The 21,823-nt window shown below is 34.7% G+C and overlaps 2 protein-coding genes across 2 annotated transcripts in view; one reads left to right on the forward strand and one right to left on the reverse strand.

Moving 5' to 3' along the window:
* LOC145814969 (tropinone reductase homolog At5g06060-like) overlaps positions 1-12,847 on the reverse strand; it is a 41,238-nt gene extending 28,391 nt beyond the window's left edge. Inside the window, exon 1 of the mRNA XM_082911933.1 lies at positions 12,769-12,847. Within this exon, the coding sequence (XP_082768059.1) occupies positions 12,769-12,847 (79 nt within the window). The remainder of the gene's footprint in view (positions 1-12,768) is intronic.
* A 6,426-nt stretch (positions 12,848-19,273) lies between these two features.
* Positions 19,274-20,681, forward strand: LOC114307455 (putative GEM-like protein 8). The gene is made up of 3 exons (XM_028252862.2): positions 19,274-19,573; positions 19,690-19,758; positions 19,990-20,681. Exons 1-3 carry the CDS (start codon positions 19,402-19,404, stop codon positions 20,460-20,462), a joined length of 714 nt encoding a protein of 237 aa, XP_028108663.2. The 5' UTR covers positions 19,274-19,401; the 3' UTR covers positions 20,463-20,681.
* The last annotated feature ends 1,142 nt before the right edge of the window (positions 20,682-21,823 follow it).

The following is a 21,823-nucleotide window of genomic DNA, read 5'->3' on the forward strand; positions in this document are numbered from 1 at the left end:
TAAATATGTTGTCAAGGCAAAACAAATTGAATTATATTTGTAAGCGGAAAAATTAAATTAAATTTCTAAGCGGATTTGAACTTTGCTTAAAACCTTCAGATATGCACTGAGTAGTAAATAAAAGTCGAAATGACAACTCCTATCAAGTTAATGCATAGTTGTTCAGGTCATAAAAGTTGATGTGACAACTCTGATGCATAGTTGTTTACAATAATTTCATACATACAGCTACCATGTGTATATATGGTATAAATATCGCATCATACCAGAACAAAAGTTTTACAGCTATTTCTAGCGATATCATCATGAGATATACGGTGGTTGATCTATATTCAACAATGGGTTGCTATTGGGTTGCAGATGGAGATGAATTTCAATACCCATTAAATCCAAATTTGCGTTACTCACGTGCCTTCGTCAATACCATAAGAGCTGAGTGGGAATTTCGCATAACTCGAGCAAACGTTCTCGTTGAGTTATGTCGTGAAGTTAATATTAAATTTCCTCGCCGGTTAGCCATGCGTATGCCAACTGACACTCCACAGTTGTTGCAAAGGGCATTGCATCGTATCCGCGATGAAGTTAATCGCATGACCCAACGTTTGCAAAGGTCCTCACTAATGAAGACCGCAAATGAGCATGCCGAAGATGGGTTAATGGATGATGCACACCAGTACTTCGCCTGGAGCATGGATGTTATGTATGAATCTGATATTGAGATGTCAGATGATGATGATAATGAATGAAATTGTTTGGATGAATGACCAAACCATTTATGTTGTAATGGATTTGTAATGCTTATCCACGACTTATTAATGAAGGGAGATATTTCAATTGTTTTTGAAGAGTTCTTGTAATTCTACAAATAACAAATACCATTGCTTTCTCTCCGTTATTATTATTTTGAAGAACGCTTTCAATACTAGCCACTCCATGCACTCACTCTACGCACTCACTCTTCTCTTCTCTCTCTCTCTCTCTCTCTCCTTTCTGACACACAAACACTCATCCCACACACATACACCAAACCCCACACACACACACCAAACCAATATAATTTTTAATATATATAAATTTTATTTTATAAAATGAAGACCAATATTAAATATATATATATATATATAATAAAATTTATAATAGCAAATAATAATCAACTATATGAAATTAAGACCAATATTTTCAAATAATTTTTTTCAAATAATTTTTTTTTCAATTCATTTTTTTCTATTAATTTTTTTTTCAATTAATCTTTTATTTCAATTAAATATTTTTCAATTTTTTTTTTCAATTATAATATGTGTGATCCCATTGTTATAAATAATAAAAATAAATATAAATATTTTAGGCCTGAACAAACATATTTTTTATTTTATGTTTTAATGGGTTTTTAAACATTTTGTTCAAACCAAACGCGTTTGTAATTTATGTTTTTCTAAAAATAAACAAAAATCAGTTTTTAATTTTTTTGTAAACATAAACTAAAAACGTAAACGTTACCAAACGCTACCTTATTTATTTTTATTTTAGGGTTTAGGATTTATAGTTTAATTCTTAAAATTTATTTGAACTTCAATTTTATAAATGGTTGTCTCAATTTGTTCAATAATTTTTTTGGTTTATAAATGGTTGTCTCAATTTGTAAATTTGAGGAAAAAACGTAAATTACTATAAATAATGCAGTGACTACGGAGAATAAGAGAGAGGTAGAGATGTGAAAGAGATTTGTGTGATTCATCAAAATAAGTAAGAATAAAAAATTGTGAAATTATAATTTCGAATAAATAAGTATGACACATTTACATCATCTGTACAAGTTTGATTTACAAAAACTACAACAATTACTACAAATAAAAAAAAAACTATACAGTCCATATCACACCCGCTAATGCCCTAACCTGCCCGTAGTCCTACAACCCCGACCATGGACCTCCCTCCTCGGTCTCTTGCGGTAGACTCTCTGAATATCTGGCACTCCCTCCCCTGCATGTGGCCCTCCACTGACTGCCTGTGGAGCCTATGAATGTGACCCCCCCTCTCCTGCATGTGCTGCCCCCGATCCTGTCTCTGCCTGAAGATCGGATACTGCTATGAGCTGTGAAACTCCCTCATCTGGTGCAACTGTATCACGATCGGCACCTCGACCTCGACCTCTGCCTCTGCCCACACCCTGACCTCGGCCGCAACATCCGCCACGACCATAACCTCGGCCTCTCCCTCGCACTCTAGAGGGGGGCTCAATATGGGCCTCATCCTCAACGTGGGAGATGTCAGTGAGAACTGCATCATGTGTACTCATGGGCGCGATCGAAGTAGTCCCCAGAAAAGCAGGTGGTAATTGGGTGGGTGGGGTAACAACGTCATGCATGTATCGGGGCAGTGTCCAATCAGGGTCAGCATACTGGGTAGGATGTACGTATAAGGAATCTAGAGAAATTTATGGGGTATCATGCGGTGGGGTGACTGAAGTTCAAGGACCTGTTGTGGCTGGTGCTGAAGTGGAAGGCACTGATGTGGATGGGACTGATGTGTCTGGAGCAGCTGCTGCACTATGTACACCGTAGTGGCCAAAATGCAGACGATCTACCTGATGAGCACGCTGGATCCCCTCGTACAATAACTCTCGGATCTCTGTAAGGGCCTGCATTGCATGCTGTCCATCACGTCTGAAAATGGCGTCCTCAGCCAAGTGATATGACCTCCCAGCTCGAACCACCTAAACAAAAAAACAGACATATTAGGCTATAGTTGACTGGAAGTAAATCAATTATGATATTAACAATTATCTGACACATACTATGATACTCACCAATGCCTCAAGAGAAGGCCCAACTCCCTGATATCCGGACTCAGACAGGTGGCTCGAATTACCGACTAGTACGTGTATGTCGCCGATACCACAACATGTAAGGGTCGGGAGAGGGGAGGACCCCATCGCTCCAGTCAGCCTATACAATACTGTCGCGACGGGCATCCCACAGCTAGGGGTGTGCGCAATGCGGGTCGGTGCAGTTTGAGAGAAAAATAGAAACCATATGGCGGGTGGGGGATTGATAAAAGTGTCACTAGAATTTGCCATTTTCCTTATAAAAAACCGGCGGTTCGGTTGGCAAATAATGGCAGATTTGCCTTGGCGGTTCGGGCAGATTGGCGGTTTATAAAAATAATAATTCAAATTACAAAACTTAAATCAAAGAGTAAAAAAAAGACGAGAGATACCGTAATGTTAAGCATCTTGCGAAGCTTTCTTCTGATGCAGCAAGTGTAGCAACAACTTGATAATATCAACGACTATGCCATCAGTTCATTACAAGCATCTGTGGAAGCTACAATGATCAAATACAATACATAAAATTAATATCATTCAGGGTTTACAATATATTGAAAATGTTTACTGTTGAAAAGTATTTAGATTGAAAAATGAGCTGATGCAAGTTTGCAACATGGCCAGAAAAAAAAAGATTGAAAAGTGAATTAGAATCCAACTTTATTTTGGATTAGTGACATCTTGAATTCCCCTCGAGCAGTAATGTAATACTATATTCTAAGGTATAGAACAACAAGCAAACTTAAGTAAAAAAGAATTTTTAGAATCTTATAAAACATGATTTAATAGCGGTGCGGGTCGGTGCGGTTTGGAAGAAAAATAAAAACCGGCGGATTAATAAAAGCGTCACTAGAATTTTCCATTTTTCTTACCAAAAATCGGCAGTTTGATTGGCAAATAATAACGAATTTGCCTTGGCGGTGCGGTTCGGTGCGGTTTTGGCAGTTTCGACGGTATTATGCACACCCCTACCCACAGCTATATGTATCGCATATGATACACACTCCAGTCAGTGCCGGCTCGGCCACGTCTATCAGTCGCATGCAACCGCCACTCGCTGTCGCACCGATCCAACACGGACTGGACCCAACCAAACTGTCGGAGGACACGATCAGGGAGATGCCACTCAACCACGTCAAAACAAATGAGTGGCACTCTCGCCATCCATATCTCCTCACCTAGTCGGCAATAGTCTAGGAGCGTACCGAGGACCCCAGCATAAGGCTGCCAGATAAACTACAATAACGACAAGTTTATTAAATATCGCCCATGAACATATACACTCCATATGACAATTAAAATTTAGGTATTTAAATTTCATACCTTGCCCTCTATCATCCGGTCAAGCTGGTCTCTATACACGACGACTACGTGGGTCGATACAACCTCGTGGTGCATGTCAACCCTCCACCGGCTACCTCGAGGTCTGGCTGACAACTACATGTCTCCCTGGCCGATGGGAACCTCACCAGGAGTAACTAGTTGACGCCTAGACGGGGCAATGCGAATCAATCTCTCCCACGCCCAAATCTGTAATAGTTTGAACGCAATTACAATACTGATATATGCCATACAATATGAATTGACATGTAATAAAATGCTTACTAACCTGTAGCAAGACAAGGGGTCCTCCGATCTCCTTCGTACCCACTTGAGCTGCTCGTCATAGCATCCTATACAAGCATGCCAAAGCCGCGGCGCCCCAGCTGTACTGGCCAATCACGTCAATGTCTTTCAACAGTGGCAAGTACATCAGCTTGAGCAGGTTCTGTGACTTATCAGGGAGAAGTACCCCCCAATAAGCCACAGAATATATGCTCGGGCATCCTGCTGTACTAACTCATCTGGAGCATGATCTGGAAGATGGCCCTGAAACTGCTCGAACAGCCACCTCACCCTCACTCTACCTGCCTGTAAGTCTGCAGGTGTAGGTGCTACTCCCAATAGCTCAGCACATAGGGCTATCCACTAGTCCCTCGTCAATGGTGGGTCAAGTAAAGTAACTGCTCACTCATCAATCCGTAGACCATATAGGACAGATACGTCCTGCAATGTGACGGTGGCCTCCCCGGTCGAGAAATGAAATGTATGAGTCTTTGTGCGCCACCTCTCGACGAGAGCAGTGATGAGTGGGTGGTCCAGTCTAATATAGCCTATACGATAGACACCATAGAATCCCGCGCGTAGTAGACACTGCAAGACTCTATGGTCCAATGGACGCTCCCACAGGTCGGAATTTCCCCGCCGGCATGTCACCACGGTGCGTGCCTCGCCCTGCATAACAGAATGAGTAGTTTAAATTACAGCATTATCACGTAATATAAAATAAAATGCAGGGTATTTTCATTGTAAGCGTAAAGTCCAACAAACGTTATTGCATACTAGATCCTCCCATATACTGTCAGCCCGATGTGGATGACTAAAAAGTGGGACCTCATCAGGTAGATGTGCCATGAAGCCTGTACAGTTGAAAAACAAATACATTTAAAAAAACTGTATTGGTGAGCATGTAATTTAACTATAACAATTAAACTCAAATTATTCCATACATGACGACTTGAAAAACAAATGTGGTCGATTATTTTAAAATTATCAATTTGTGTGCCACTAACATGGAAGCAAGTCACTAAAATCTAAATTTATCAATTTATGTGCCATTAAATATGATAAGCAATTCAACAGAACCTATCGTTATCTATGCTATAACTAATATAGAAATCTCTTACAAAATCATTTTAGGGTCTCAGTTACATAAGCTTAATAATGACCAGTAACATGTGGATAGTTTTCGTACATAAATATTTGCGAAAAAATTGAATGAGAATTTTTTTTCCAATAAGAGGTTGCTAATTACATTTATGGCATATTTGACAAAACTTCATTATTGATTTTGTAATGGTAAAAGTTCCAATAAAGTATAAAATTTGTAAATTACGTAGATCTTATTCATAAATTGTAAATGTAAAAAATGCTTGCAGCAGTTGAAATATTAAAATCTTAAAATGGTAGAAGAACTATATGATTTTCACTAAAATTTTGTAATAGACATTTTCAATCAAGTAGAGAATAGAAAACATAGGCCTATGTGGTATAGTTAAATGTTTTTGCATACATATTTAGTTCAATTTATTTGTTTAGTATGTTAGTTGTAAATTTTGTCAAGGAAATCAAACAATTACAATATATAAAGAATTAAAAAATAGAAATGATCAATTACAAATAAAAAATGATCTATTTAAATGTACGACCCTGTTTACAAATAATGAATTACAAAATAAAGAATTAAATGATCTATTACAAATAAAGAATTAAAAAATGATCTATTACAATATGTAAGTATTAGATAGTCTTCATCGACCAAGTCGCGCCGAACATGTTCGCCTGTCATGACCTGTCTGCTGGCACTCACTGCAACGAGCGGTCAAACGCCTATCTAATATATCCATCTCATTCGAAATACGAGACATAGATGTACGACCCCGTTTTACTTCTCGCAGACGAAGTACATTAGGCATTAAGGTCCATTGCGGATCATCCCAATAATCTTGATGCGGTATTGGATTGAATTTAGTTTCCCAAACCCTCATGTATACAGGAAGCCTATATGCTGGATCAACGTACTCGAATGGATTGTCACCGCTTCAGACATTACAGCGAGCATATGGGAACATGGATAGTGTCTTATCTCATATTTCCCACAACTACACGTGGGTTGATTCATCCGCACAATTTGTGTATTGCGACCTCGTCCATCGCGAAAAGATGTTTGCACCTCAAATACGCGGTGTGGCCTATCAGAAAATTGTAATATAAACTAATCAAGTTCATGTTTTTAGGTGTACTTAACTTCACAACATAATAACAACAATTTAGTTTATATTACAAACTAACCTGTCATACGATATCAACTTGAAAGTATTTGCCCTTGCGATGCCATCCTCAATAGTTTTTTGCATCTCTCTAGGGTATTAGAACTCATTTCGTACATCTATTTCAGCTTGGGCTCTCATCTCGTCAAAATATTCTACGAGCCGCCGAAATGTAAATTCAACCATAGCTGAGATAAGTAAGTTCCTTGCACCTTTCAAGACGCTATTGAAGCATTCTACATCATTGCTGGTCAATACCCCCCATCGATATCCACCGTCATACGAAAGAGCCCACTCCACAGGATTCATCTTGTGAACCCAATTGATGGCATCTTGGTCAATAGCCTGTATCTATTGTAAGTAACCATTACACTTTCGTCGTTAATGAGCACTTCCTGCTTTCCATAGAAGTTGTTTCAGCTCCTTATTTTTGAACCTAGTGTTAAAGTTACTACAAACATGTCAAAGGCAGTGCCGATGATATCCAACAAATTGGAACGAGGGATTCAGCCAATGCCGCCTCACAACAGCTAAAATACTCTCAGCTCAATCAGATATCAAAGTCACTCCCTGTCGGTCCATGACAATATGTTCTTTGATATTTGAAATGAAGAACGACCAAGACTCCAAACTCTCCCTGTCGACAACAGCGAATGCAAACTGCAGCATTTAGCCGTCAGCAAACTGCACAGAATTAACCGGTTCAGCCATATTACCAGCAACTTCAACTGGAGTGGTATGATGACTGTAGGTGGGCACATCTTCAGTGTTATTGTGAAATTCAGTCTCATATCCACCACGTGAACTTCATTCTCCACTATGGCCATGAAATGTCTGTTGTGTGTAGCCCGCTGCATAACATTCATTTGATTCATACATAGGAGACTGAAACGCTGTCGTGTCAATCCCATGTGTCAGCAATGTAGTGAACGGACGAGAATCCATCTGTGTCATATTCGGGAGATTGTGTACAACCTCTTTATCAATGTACACTTCCAAACAATTTGGTGGTTGGAAACTTCCACTGATACTTAATACGGTGTTCAACGCCTCATCATCATTGATCGGTAATATTTTGTATTTGCTGGTTGCTTGCCACTAGCGATAAGGATATCTACATTTGAAGATCAATGGGACTATTTCCCTGTAACTTGCCACCTTTGACATAAATATCTCCTCCAAATTGCTAAGTGTGGTGCCAAGTTGCACCCCATATATCCCTTTCGGCTCAGCATCATATGACACACCTTCATCGGGATCCCGAATTATGTTTCCCCCCAGTGGAAGATAATTGGAACAGTTGCCATATACTTGCTTCAATGAAACAATAAACATTAAAATATCAACAAATAAAGATGTATATATATATCTAGTACTATTATAAAGAGAAGTCTTGTTTGGGTGTTTATGTCTCATATTTTGGGTTTTCTATTAGATAATTTTCTCAGTTTTGTAAGATAATTTCGCAAACTGAGAAATTGTTAGTTTTGCATAACTAAAAAAATAATATTTTATTTTTATTAAATTTTATATTCAATATTGGTCATGTTTGATAAATCTCATTGTGTAGACTCGAAAAATATATTTTTTATTAAAAATAATTGTGTATAATAAAAATTATGAAATTTGTAAGTTTTGAAAAAAAATTTTAAAAAAAACAAAAGTAAAATTCCACATCAGCAATACTATTTGAATAAGAGAAAATATCTAGTACTTTTGAGGCATGGTTAGGTGATTTTCAAAATACTTATGATTGATGGGGAGCGTGGGGCCTACAATTTTGTATTAGGGCATAAGGTATAATGCTTGGTGATTAGTGGATAACATTGTCACGTGGTGCACTTGTAACACCTAATAATTTTCTACTAACACTCAAGGAATTGACACAATTCCTTCTTCTTTTAATAAAGGTAAAACAGTTTTACATAAATAAATATTTTGAAAATAAGATTTTATGGGTTAACAAAAAAGAAAGAGAACTTTATGAAACATGAACATTACCAATAGGACTTTTAAGTAATTAACCCGATTATTAGGACTTCTTCCTTAAAATTTAAGAAAGACAAAAAGAAAATTTGATATTGAAGATTAAATTTAAAAACAAAAAATTAATAGAGCAGCGATATATACTGACAAAATTTGTATAAATTTTTTGATGCGGATCTTTCCCCTAAAAAAAATGTAGATGATTTTCATTTGTAATAAAAGGCAAATTGAATCCCTAGTCATGCAGTTTGCTTCTTATCTCAAATCAATTTGATTCTTGAAGCTCTAATTGCATCAACTTTTATCCTTTAATTTTACACAATGCATGAATTAAGTGCAACGGATAATATCTATTAAGAGATTAGACCAAAATCAAAGGCAAAATAATTCATTCAAAAGGGAATATATCACTCACACTAATCCCTTAATTACTTTGAGAATAATAAATTGACTATTTTAGTCTTGATTTTAATCCAATTTCTAAACACTAAATAAAGGCGAAATACTGAATAAAATTGACTTTAAAATTGACTTTAAGAGAACATGATTTTTTTTTTTAAATTGACTTTATGAGAACATGTAACGACCTCAAAAATAACATTAAACCCATCAAATAAGACATTCATTAACATATGAAATAACCACATTCTTCTATTCATCAGAGTTTGATTACAAAAGTATTACATGTTAACAACAAAAGCAAAATGCCCTACGGGCTTACAGCTTTCCAAGGTAACACTTGGTCACAACAAAAGAGTACTAACTCATTTACACCTTAAGCCCTTGGCTTGAATTTACATGTAATACATCAAAAAGTAAAACGACAAAAGTATGTCCGCCTCTAGCCTCCCAAGCTATGTCCTTGGAGGTGGCATGCTACCTGTACCTGAAAATGATGTTCCCATATAGGGTGAGCCACAGCCCAGTAGAAATACACTAAACCAAATATGAACAATGACTAAAAGATTAGCAGTTGATAGTTGGTCCACACTGATTCTTTCCTTTATCATGCTTTACATTTTCATGACATACAAGTCCATGGTACAACTCATTTTCCAATTTCTTTCAATTCTCAAATTTTAACTATGGCTCAGAACCTGGCCAAACAACTCATATGAGACAATAACTCATATCAAACACTTCCCATATCATATTAGATAAGCATACGAGCTATATCACACAACAACAGATAAGCATACGAGCTATATCACACAACAACAGATAAGCATACGAGCTATATCATCACTTCCACAGATATGCATATGAGCACTATCACACTTCCAATGACAAGCATATGAGCTCTGTCAACACAATAATAGATAAGCATATGAGCTCTATCTATGGAGTCCATCCCCTATCTCCTCCCAACACATCCGGTTTAGAGGTCCATTCCCTATCTTCCCCTAAACCGTGGAGTACATCCCCTATCTCCTCCAACACAACACAATGCATATAAACAACAATTATACACACCATCACACAATACATAAATTTAATGTATTCTTTCAATCGTCAATCTCAATGACACATTCGAGTGATTAGTTTCAGTTTGCCTAATCGTCATGCATTGTCTACAACAATCACGACTATCCTCCACCGATAGCCCAAAACAGTTATTTCTAAACAGAAAATAAATGCACAAATGGATATTTAATCAACATTTCATTTCGGTGAGTGATAAATAATTCAACTACACCCTTTAACCCCATACTTTCCCAATCTCTACATTTTCACTTCATTTCCTCATTTCTCACAATTAATTATCCCAATTAATCAAACGGTGTAATTAGGTCATTTTCCATAATTACCATTTCAACCCTTAGGTCCCATTTTCATCAATGATTCAACATTTATTTCACTTTTCTACGACAAACATGCATTTAGGTTTATTATAAATAAAACCCCAACTTTTGTAAAAAAATAACACAAGAACCCCAAACTTTCACAAAATTACCAAACCAACCCCAACATCTCAAAATACCAAAATTTAAAGACAAAATCCATAGAGAGGAGTAGGATATCCCTACCTCAAATTCGGAGCCTCAAAGGAGAAGATGACAAAACCCAACGTGCTCCAAAACTCGAAATTTTCAGATTAAAATGTAGCCCTCGATGATCAACAACCTTTTTGTAAAAGCCAAAGATGAGCAAATCACTCCTACTAGATCAAAACCTAGAGAGAAGGTAGTATCTAGAGAGAGAGGCTCACCAATGGTGTTTTTTGGAAAAGTAGGAGAGAGAAGAGAAAGTGAAAAAGTGATTTGAAAAGTCAAACCACGGAACTTAAACCCAGTCGCCCCGCTCGAGCGTAAAACACCCCGCTCTAGCGTCACTCACAGACTCCCGCTCGAGCGCCAACAATCCCGCTCGAGCGGCGAATACACAGTCCCAGAACTTTTACAGAACCAGGTCTCCGCTCGAGCTTCCAACTCCTCGCTCGAGCGTCACTCACACAACCCCGCTCGAGCGGCCAATGCCACGCTCGAGCGTCCAACACTGCACAGGAAATACTGGATGGGTGCAATTCCCGCTCGAGCGCCAAAACCCCCGCTCGAGCGGACAGATCAAAATCTGGGCAACTAGTTTTGGTTTCTAAACTCAACCAACCTGTAACAAACCTGCCCAACACATGCCATAACTCAAATACTAAGTAAAAAGGATGTAAACAAGATAATAAACAACTACCAACATCCACGGACACATGTCCGGATCACTGTATAACAAGAGTAAAACCGGGATCGCTATAGAACACGATTTTTTTTTTTTTTTCAAAACTCTCAAATTTTGAATTTTTCAGATTCATTTCAATTTTTAGATTTTGAATTCAATCATACAGTTTACAGTCTTATTTTTTGAAACAAAATGTTCATATATATGTAAGCATGTGGACCTCGAATTGAAATTGCCAGTCCACCTTAATTCTCAATTCATAAATTTCATAATATGAATTTCAATTCTCAATTCTCAATTATATGAAATTCATAATATGACATTAACAATTCTCAATTATATGAATTTCAATTCGCATAATTTTATTCTTAATTAAAAAAAAATCCTTTTATTTACAAGCAAAAAATAAAATTTCCAATTCAACAAATATAGGTTGGTTTATTCACAATTCAAAATTTCAAACCCTAATTTCAAAAAATATAGAATAATTTCAACAAATTGAAAACCCTAAGTTAACCACAAGCATAATTTAACCACAAGAATAATTTCAACAAATTGAAAACCCTAATTCCAAACCCTATTTTCAACAAATTGAAAACCCTAATTCCAAACCCTGATTTGGAATTTCTGCATAACACAATAATTACCAATTCAAACCCTAATTACCAAACCCTAATTTTTGCATAACCCTAATTCCAAACCGTAATTACGAATTCAAAACCACACATTCACAATTTCTGCATAACACAATAAATACATCAGATTCAAATGAGACAAAGAGAGATAGATGCCATACCACGGAGAGAGAGAGAGCAGAGACAGAGAATGAGAGCAGGGAGAGAGTCTGAGAGCAGAGGGAGAGCGAGAGCGAGAGCGAGAATCTGAGAGCAGAGGGAGAGCGAGAGCAAGCAGGGGGGAAAGCGTTGCTCGAGCGAGAGTCTGAGAGGGAGGAGAAAAAAACGTAAGTGTAAAAACGTTATTGCAAATGAGGACGCTTGGGGTTTTATATAAATTGTAAAAGCGTGGTTTCAATCCACGTTTTCATTAATCAACAGTGAAAGCGTGATTGTGAATCACGTTTTCTTAAGAAAATGAATATGCACAGTAAAAGCATGGTTTAGAACCACGCTTTTTTCAGAAAACAAATTAAACGACATGCACAGTGAAAGCGTGGTTTGGAACCACGTTTTCTTCAGAAAAAAAATATATGTTAAAAGCGTGGTTTGTAACTACGCTTTCTTAATTAAAATGGTAGTTTCCAATAGTGCTTTCACTATTCATCAACTTTTCGGCCCCAAACAGTAAAACGTGATTTGTAATAGCGCTTTATCCTAGTTTGGGAATTTCGTCCAAACTAGGCCTAGTTTGGGAATTAAGATAGTAAATTGGCTTAATATGGGAAAAGCCCCCCAATTCAACGAGTGCCACCGGTGACGAGTGCGGTCAATCCCGTGAGACACCATCTCGAATTTATGCTACTGCTCTCCACCTCCGCCATTGTCTCCTCTCTCTCTCTACATTCAACTCACAAGATTATGATTTTAAAACTTTTTTTTATTGAAAAAGTCTAGGCACCAGATTGTGATTAGATTCAACAATGATAGAGACTTCCAAAAGATCCACAATATGGGGCTTTTTCCAAATTAGCAATTTATTTCCCAAATTAGGATTAATTTGGACGGAATTCCCAAACTAGGCTAAAGCGCTATTACAAATCACGCTTGCACTGTTTCCAAGCCCCTCCTGCGAAAAATTTGTGAAATAGTAAAAGCGGGTTACAAACCACGCTTTTAATTAAGAAGACGTGGTTACAAACCACGCTTTCTTAATTAAACTGTGTTGTAAAGAAAGCGTGGTTAGAAACCACACTTTCAATAATGCACCAAACACACGCACTCACAAACACACACACGCTCTCTCTCTCTCTCACTCTCTGACACAAACACACACATGACTTACACACACACTCACGCTCACACTCACACTCCATATATATACAAATTTTAATATATATTTATAATTTAATATATATATATATAAATTTTATTTCATAAAATTGAAACCAATGTTAAATATTTATAATAATAATTTATAATAGCAAATAATAATCAAATATATAAAATGATTACTTTTTTATTTTAATTCTTAATTTTTTTTATTTTACTATTTAGGGACAAAATTTATTTATTTTTATTTTAGGGTTTAAGGTTTAAGGTTTAATTCTTAAAATTTATTTTTGTTTTATTTTAGGATTTAGGATTTAGGGTTTAGGATTTATAAAAATAAATAAATTTTAAGAGTTAAACTATATATTCTGAACCCTAAATCCTAAACCCTAAAATAAAAATAAATAAATTTTAAGAATTAAACCCTAAACCCTAAAATAAAAATAAATAAATTTTATCCCTAAACACTAAGATAGCGTTTGGTTCATTTATGTTTATAAAAATTTTATAAACTGGTTTCTGTTTATTTTTAGAAAAACATAAATTACAAACGTGTTTGGTTTGAACAAAATGTTTAAAAAAAATTTAAAACATAAACTAAAAAATATGTTTGTTCAAGCCTAAAATATTTATATTTATATTTATTATTTATGACAATGGGATCACACATATTATAATTGAAAAAAATTAATTAAAAAAAATATTTGAAAAAAAATTAATTGGAAAAAACGTGGTTTGTAAAAATTATTGAAAAAAATTTAATTGGAAAAAATTTAATTGAAAAAAATTATTTGAGAAAAAAAATATTTGAAAAAAAATGAAAAAAAAATTAATTAAAAAAATAATTGCAAAAAAATTTAATTGAAAAAAAAATTATTTTTTGAAAAAAATTATTTGAAAAAAAAAATTGAAAACTGAAAACGTAAACTCATTTTTTGAGTTTACATTTTTTCCTCAAATTTATAAACTGAAACAACCATTTATAAACCAACGATTTTTCCAATAATTTTTTTCAATAATTTTTACAAACCACGTTTTTTCCAATTAAATTTTTTTCAAACATTTTTTTTAATTAATTTTTTTTCAATTATAATATGTGTGATCCCATTGTCATAAATAATAAATATAAATATAAATATTTTAGGCTTGAACAAACATATTTTTTTGTTTATGTTTTAAATTTTTTTTAAACATTTTGTTCAAACCAAACACGTTTGTAATTTATGTTTTTCTAAAAATAAACAGAAACTAATTTATAAAATGTTTATAAACATAAACAAAAAACGTAAATGTTACCAAACTCTACCTTAGTGTGTAGGGATAAAAAAAAATTTATTTTATTTTAGGGTTTAGGGTTTAATTCTTAAAATTTATTTATTTTTATTTTAGGGTTTATGATTTAGGGTCTAGAATTTATAGTTTAATTCTTAAAATTTATTTATTGTTATAAATCCTAAACCCTAAATCCTAAACCCTAAAATAAAAAAAATAAATTTTAAGAATTAAACCTTAAATCCTAAAATAAAAAAAATTAAATTTTATCCCTAAACAGTAAAATAAAAAAAAATTAAGAATTAAAATAAAAAACTTAGAATTTTATATAGTTGATTATTATTTGCTATTATAAATTATTATTATATATATTCAATATTGGTTTCAATTTTATAAAATAAAATTTATATACATATATATTAAATTATAAATATATATTAAAATTTATATATATATGGAGTGTCGGTGTGTGTGTGAGTCATGTGTGTGTTTGTGTCAGAGAGAGAGAGAGAGAGAGAGTGTGTGTGTTTGTGAGTGGGTGTGTTTGGTGCATTATTGAAAGCGTGGTTTCTAACCACGCTTTCTTTACAACACAGTTTAATTAAGAAAGCACGGTTAGACACCATGTTTTCCCGAAAGAAAAAAAAAATTACTTAAAAGCGTGGTTTGAAACCACGTTTTATGATTAACTTAAAAGAGTGGTTTGTAACCACATCTTCTCTATTAAAAGCGTGGTTACTATTTTACAAATTTTTCGCGGGAGGTGCCTGGAAACAGTGAAAGCGTGGTTTGTAATAGCGCTTTAGCCTAGTTTGAGAATTCCGTCCAAACTAGGCCTAGTTTGGGAAATAGGTTAAGCTAAAACGTGGTTACAAACCACGTTTTTAAGGCAATTTGTTTTTTTATAGAAAGTGTAGTTCCTAACCACGCGTTTAAATAAAAATTTTATTTTTCAGAAAACGTGATTCTCAATCACGCTTTTATTGTTGACAAGAAAATTAAATTTGTTTTTCAGAAAACGTGATTCTAATCACAATTTTACTGTTCATCAAAAAAAGCGTGAATCATAAGCACGCTTTTAACGCTTTTAATCAAAAACTGATTTTAAATGAAAACATGGTTTGTAACATTCTTTTACAACTAGCCCCCTCATTTGCAACCACGCTTTTTACGCTTAGGTTTTTTCGACTCTGCTCTCTTGCTCTCTCTGCTATCGCTCTCGCTCTCTCTTTGCTCTCACTCTTTGTCTTTGCTCCCTCTCCGTTCGTGGGTTTTTTGCTCTCTCTTTCTGGTGTGGCTCTCTCTCTCTCTCTCTCTATAGTGCTTTTAATTATGCGTTTTTGGTATTTTGATGTAGCGTCTATTTGGGAAGTGGGTTGGCTTTTTGGTTTTTTGACTTTTTTGGTTATTTTAGCCTGGGGCTAAAAAGCCTGGTTTAGGAAGGGCTTTTTGGTGAGGTGTCTTCCTATTAAATTACCAAACTGCCCTTTTTGCCTTTTTTTTTTAATTTTTTATTTTGGGTTTGGATTTGGCACATTTTGCTTAAAATTTTTTTTTTTTTAATTTTGGGTTTGGATTTGGCGTATTTTGCTTAAATGTTTTTTTTTTTTTTCAGTTTGGATTTGGCATATTTTGTTTTTTTTTTTATGTTGGGTTTCGATTTGGCGTATTTTGCTATATTTTTTTATTTTTTTTTTCGATGTGGATTTGGCATTTTTTGCTTAATTATTATTTTTTTTTTTTATGTTGGGTTTCGATCTGTCGAATTTTGCTTAAATTTTTAAATTTTTTTTTTTATTTTGGGTTTGGATTTGGCGTATTTTGCTTAATTTTTTTTTTCTTTTAATTTTTTTATTTTGGGTTTGGATTTGGCGTATTTTGCTTAATTTTTTCAAATTTTTTTTTGAAATTTATGTTTTTGTCTTTTTTTTTGTTTATTTCTTACATTAATTAGTTCTTGTTCTTTATTTTTATTGGTATACAATAACTTTTTTTTTTATTATTATTTATGTGTTTCATTTACTTGTAAATTACGTCGCGAATGGTAATTTATGTTTTCATGTTTTTTTTTTAAATATTTTTGAATGTGGCGTAATTTTGTCGTTATTTTTTCAAAATTTACGATTTTGTCATTGTCTTATTCACTCACATTAATTTGTTTTTATATTTAAAAAATGATTTTCTCTCGTTTTATTTATTTGTAAATGACGTGGCAAATGGTAATTTCTGTTTTTTTCTTCTTTTTTTTCCTTTTTTTTGGATGAGGCCTATGTTTGTCGTTCTTCTTTTTTTAACAGACTCAGATTTCATGACAAATCAAATGGTATTTAACAGAATCATACATGCATTCACAGATATCATTCATAATTTATTTTAGAAATGGCTGGAGACTAGCAGTGGAACAATGTATACATGAATTTGATAAATCAGATTTCATGTTGTGGCATTTGTACACATCAATTCGAACTTATGATCTGAAATTTTCCATTGTTAATGATAATTATAAGAAAAAAATCAAAAGAAGAAAATGGATTTTCATGTGTTTGAACAGAGCTTTACCAGAATCAGATATGCATTCACAGATTTCATTAAGAATTTATTTCAGAAATGGCTACAGAGTAGCAGTGGAACAATGTATACATCAATTTGATAATTCAGATTTCATTCAGCATTTGTATACATGAATTCGAATGTGTGATCTGAAATTTTAGATTTTTCTTGATAATTATAAGCAAAAAATCAAAAGGACGACAGAGTGTTTTACGGATCTGAACAGAGCTTTACCAGAATCTGATATTCATTCCCAATAACATAAGTGCATTCACAGATTTGATTCAGAATTTATTTGAAAAATGGGTAGAGAGTAGCAGTGGCACAATGTGTACATCAATTTCATAAATCAGATTTCATTCAGCTAGTGAATACATCAATTCGAACTTGTGATCTGAAATTTGTAATTTTTATAATTATAAGAACAAAATGTGTGAACCCAAGCACAAAATCAACAAATCTGAAAAAACATCAGATTTGACTATGAACCCAAATCAGATTGTGATCTGAACAAAATGTGTGAACCCAAGCACAAAATTTTTCATTTCTAATTGTGATCTGAGAAAAGGCAGATTTTTAATGATAATTATAAGAACAAAATCAAAAGAAGAAGAGAGTGTTTTACGGATCTCAACCTAGTCCGGCCCTCATTACGCACAAAGTTACAAATTTGTATATAAGAACAGATATATGTATATATATATCTGTGCCCAAAATGTGTGAACCCAAGCACGACGAATCACTTCAACAGGTCGGTAATGAACCGGATTTGTAATGAACCCAAAATGGAAAAAAAAACTTTGGAAAAACAAAATATGGAAAAATTTAAAGATACAGATTCCACACTTCCACAATTTTGGGAAAAATTCTAACGTTGTATAAAGAGAAAGGGACTCCAGACATAAATCGTAAGCAGAGGCCACACACAGACACAGATCTATGAAATCAGAAGGATTTCAAGAGTTACCTGAAGATCGGTGGTGTTTGAGAGGGTTCCGTCTATTGTTCGCCGCCGCCAACGTTAGGGCCCAACCGTCCGATTTGCCGACCTGTTCGCGAGTCGTCTTCGCCGCCGCAGATGCCTACTCCGGCCCGATCTCCTCCAAAAAGCTTGGCTCAGATGTCGTCGCCGCTAGTAGCCACTAATCGCCTCCTTCGCTTCGTCTGTGCCCTAGGTTTTTGGTTGTGTTGTGTGTTTGTATTTGGCGTTGGGCGAAATGAATCTCTTATTTTTTTGAGGGTGTTTTGGTCAATTTACCTGAATAAGGGTTCCTCTCCAACCCGTTGGAGAGCCTTTGTCGTGAAGTGGTTAAATAAGCCTAATTTGTCGTGATCTGGCTAATTTAGTCTCAACCACGCTTCCCAAACACACGCGTAATCTCTCACAGATGACATGCTTTTAATTATCCTTTATAATTCTGTTTGGTTTACTTAACAAGTTTGGTGTGTTTAGCCTTTGCTTTTTGTTGTAGCACTAAAATACCAGATCAAAAAGCTTAATTTACACTTTCACACACAGTCAGCAAGACCTAAGCAGCCAATGTTTCTTGCTTTCTGGGATTGAATGATTGAAATGATGATCCAACTAATTAGATTATTTTAGTTTTATTGACCAATTTCACAAAGAGTATGATTTCCCAATTCTTTGTGAGATTTTTCTTTTCCAAAAAACAAAAGGTTTAAGAGTTACTTCAGAAAGAAAAAAGATTGAATCATTGCTTTGTAAGTTTTAAAGGAATTTTTGAGAAACCATTAACTGTAAAAACCATCTCGAATTTTAAGCGACAAATTTATTCCACTTTCTCTTAAATTTTGAAATAAAGTTATCTGATTTTTAGCCTCTAGTAAAATGCCTTTGGTCATGCTTCTGTTACTTGTTAATACTGTCATTCCAGTATTTATGTTCTTTGAATAGCATGATCATTTGCTCTTCATATCAAAAAGTATATATATATATATATAAGATCCACCCTTCTTCAACTGCATCTATGAAATCTTAAAAAAAGAAGACTTGGACCTTTCTGTAAATCTCTTTGTAAAAGAAACCAGACACATCACCTACCCAACATCAATCTTTCTTTATAGAAAGCCTTGAATTGTGTGCTTTTTATTCATGTGGATGAGGCATACATGACTCATCCTCAAACTAAATTTTAAGATCCACCAACTTACTTACCTTTCTCCCCCCTATAAATACATTTGCTGAATCCATGGTTAGAAATATCATCACTCAAGGATCTGACAATCACACAACATTCATCGGAACAATAGCAATCCATCGAATATGAAGACACAGAGGCTGGCACATGTTTTTGGAACTCCGGTCAGCTCACATGTGGCATATCTGGGTGAGATGACACCAAAAAGAATTTTACATGACCCTGCTAGTGCTAGTGCTAGTGCTAGCCGATACCAAATTTCCTCTTCTTCGATTGGATCTCTGAAGTTAAAACAGAGTACGTCACTCCGTTACTCTTGTGAATAAAGAGCTATTTCTACTTACTGGTATTACTAGTTTTAAATGATTAAAATAGAGGCAGTGTTTAACAAATTGATTGCTACTTATGTGCAGATAAAGTAGACAGAATGAACAAACTTGGAGGAAAGCAAGACAATCTTGCAAATGGCATCCGAGAGCAAGGTCATATAATTATTTCTTTTCTAGCAAAATTATTTGATATCATTTTAACATCATGTTTTTCTGCCAACAAGATGGCAGAAAAACTAACTGAAAAGATTTGAAAAACATTGAAACAAACTTCTTTTCTTCTTCATGGCTGTATTAATATTAGTGTCAACCAAACAAACATAGCAATAGGATGATTATGATATGCCTCTTTGTGAGTCTTACATTATTTTGTGAAAATTGCAGTGAGATTAGGGCCCAAGATCACTGAAATTGTGAAGGGGAAACTGAGTTTGGGGGCTAAAATTATTAGAGCAGGTGGTGTGGAGAAGATTTTCAAGCACCACTTCAGCATTAGAGAATGGGAGAAGCTGCTAAAGGCTTCCAAATGCTATTTATCAACAACAGCTGGTCCAATAGCAGGCCTCCTCTTCATCTCCACCGACAAGGTTGCCTTCTGCAGCGACAGATCCATCAAATTATCTTCTCCAACCGGTGAGTTTGTTAGAATTCGTTACAAGGTGTTGATCCCAGTAGGAAAGATATTGAGAGCCAATAAAAGCCAAAATGTGAAGAGACCATCAAAGAAGTACATAGAAATAGTTACCGTGGACAATTTTGATTTCTGGTTCATGGGATTCTTGAATTATCACAAAACTTTGAAATATCTTCAGCAAGCACTTCCTCAGGCTCAATACTTCCAGCTTGATCAGAAGTGATTAAACAGATGTATTCCACCCCCCAGCCCCCCTACTTCATTAGATGTGTATGAATTAGGAGAACAAACTTGTATAAATATTGTAACACCTTTATTACTTAGGCTTTTCTTCAATGGAAAAAAAAATTATCATCAGTAAATGGATCACTGATTGTGTTTGCTACATGTCATTTCAGAATTGTTTGCATTATATATAAAGAATGCAAGTTGGAAAAGCAAACCGGTAAATTGCCATTAAAAATAATTTGAGAAGTACAAAATTCATGATCAAAAGGATCAGTGGCTTTGCAGTGTGACATTTAGTTGCTGGTTACAGGATTCCTCAATTATCATGACCAGCAATTTTCTTAGGTTTTGTTTGGATTTTGGATTTGAGGAGGAATTTGTGCCCCCCGGGGGGGGGGGGGGGGGGAATTTAAGAGAATGTGATAAAAATTAAAAAAAAAAATTCCATTTTTGTTTTCATTCACATTATTCTACTAAAATTGACGGAAACTCTCTTTCAATTTCTGTCCCTCATCACTCATCTTCTCTCCTATTATTCAGTGATCTTCCTCTCAGAGCAATTCTGATTGATACTTTCAAAGAGTTTGTGAGAAGTTTTGCCTTTTTCCAGCCCATTTGGTTACAAAAACTTTCCAGTTCTTTCCAACAGAACATTGCTAATAGAATCCTTCTAAGTATCCCTCTTGTTCTTACTCAATATTTGAAGTGCACTCAACTCGACAAAATCTTAATATTGATAAAGTGTTACTATAATTTTTACATTGAACTATATTGTCCAAGATACACAACACTATAAGGTGTCATCTAAATCCTTAAACCTTAAATGTGGTTCTTCTCTTTTAACATATTACATGTTTTGCTAGCTATCTTCACCTAGAACCATGTTTTCTTTTCATTTTGACTATGATTCAATTTATGATAATTGAATCGAGTGAACTAGAAAACAAATTTTGAACCAAATCAACGACACTCGTTAACCTAGAAAGTTCAAGAGCGGAAAAGTTGTTCGACTTGTGGGAAATTCATGCTGATAGGGATATGATGTGTAGATTCTCCTTCCCACTAACAATAAAAGCATGAATATATATAATATATATAGTATTATGACCAAGTGGTGTGCAAGGATGGCTTTAGATTTGTTCTTGGAAACATGTTGAGATGGACCATTGAAAAGCGATGAAGCATCTTTCTTTAATATGCCCTGCCCTGGCCTACAATCCAATCCGTTCCACCTCGGGCTAAGATAAAAAGGAATGCCAAAATTGAGGGTTGCAATCCAGATATAATGCATTTGAGTGGTTTGATTCTATCAGATTCTGATTTTCTGAACTGTCACTTTTCCTCCCAAATTAAGTA

Source organism: Camellia sinensis, unplaced genomic scaffold (assembly GCF_055761805.1).
Source record: "Camellia sinensis isolate YWXY unplaced genomic scaffold, ASM5576180v1 Unanchor14, whole genome shotgun sequence".
Taxonomy (NCBI): Eukaryota; Viridiplantae; Streptophyta; class Magnoliopsida; order Ericales; family Theaceae; genus Camellia; species Camellia sinensis.

Bases quoted from the DNA above. Each gene is read 5' to 3' on its own strand.
- LOC114307455 (XM_028252862.2), top strand. From the start codon at position 19,402: ATGAAGACACAGAGGCTGGCACATGTTTTTGGAACTCCGGTCAGCTCA. The intron at 19,574-19,689 runs GTACGTCACTCC...ACTTATGTGCAG, and splicing joins ATCTCTGAAGTTAAAACAGA to ATAAAGTAGACAGAATGAAC. The intron at 19,759-19,989 runs GTCATATAATTA...TGAAAATTGCAG, and splicing joins AAATGGCATCCGAGAGCAAG to TGAGATTAGGGCCCAAGATC.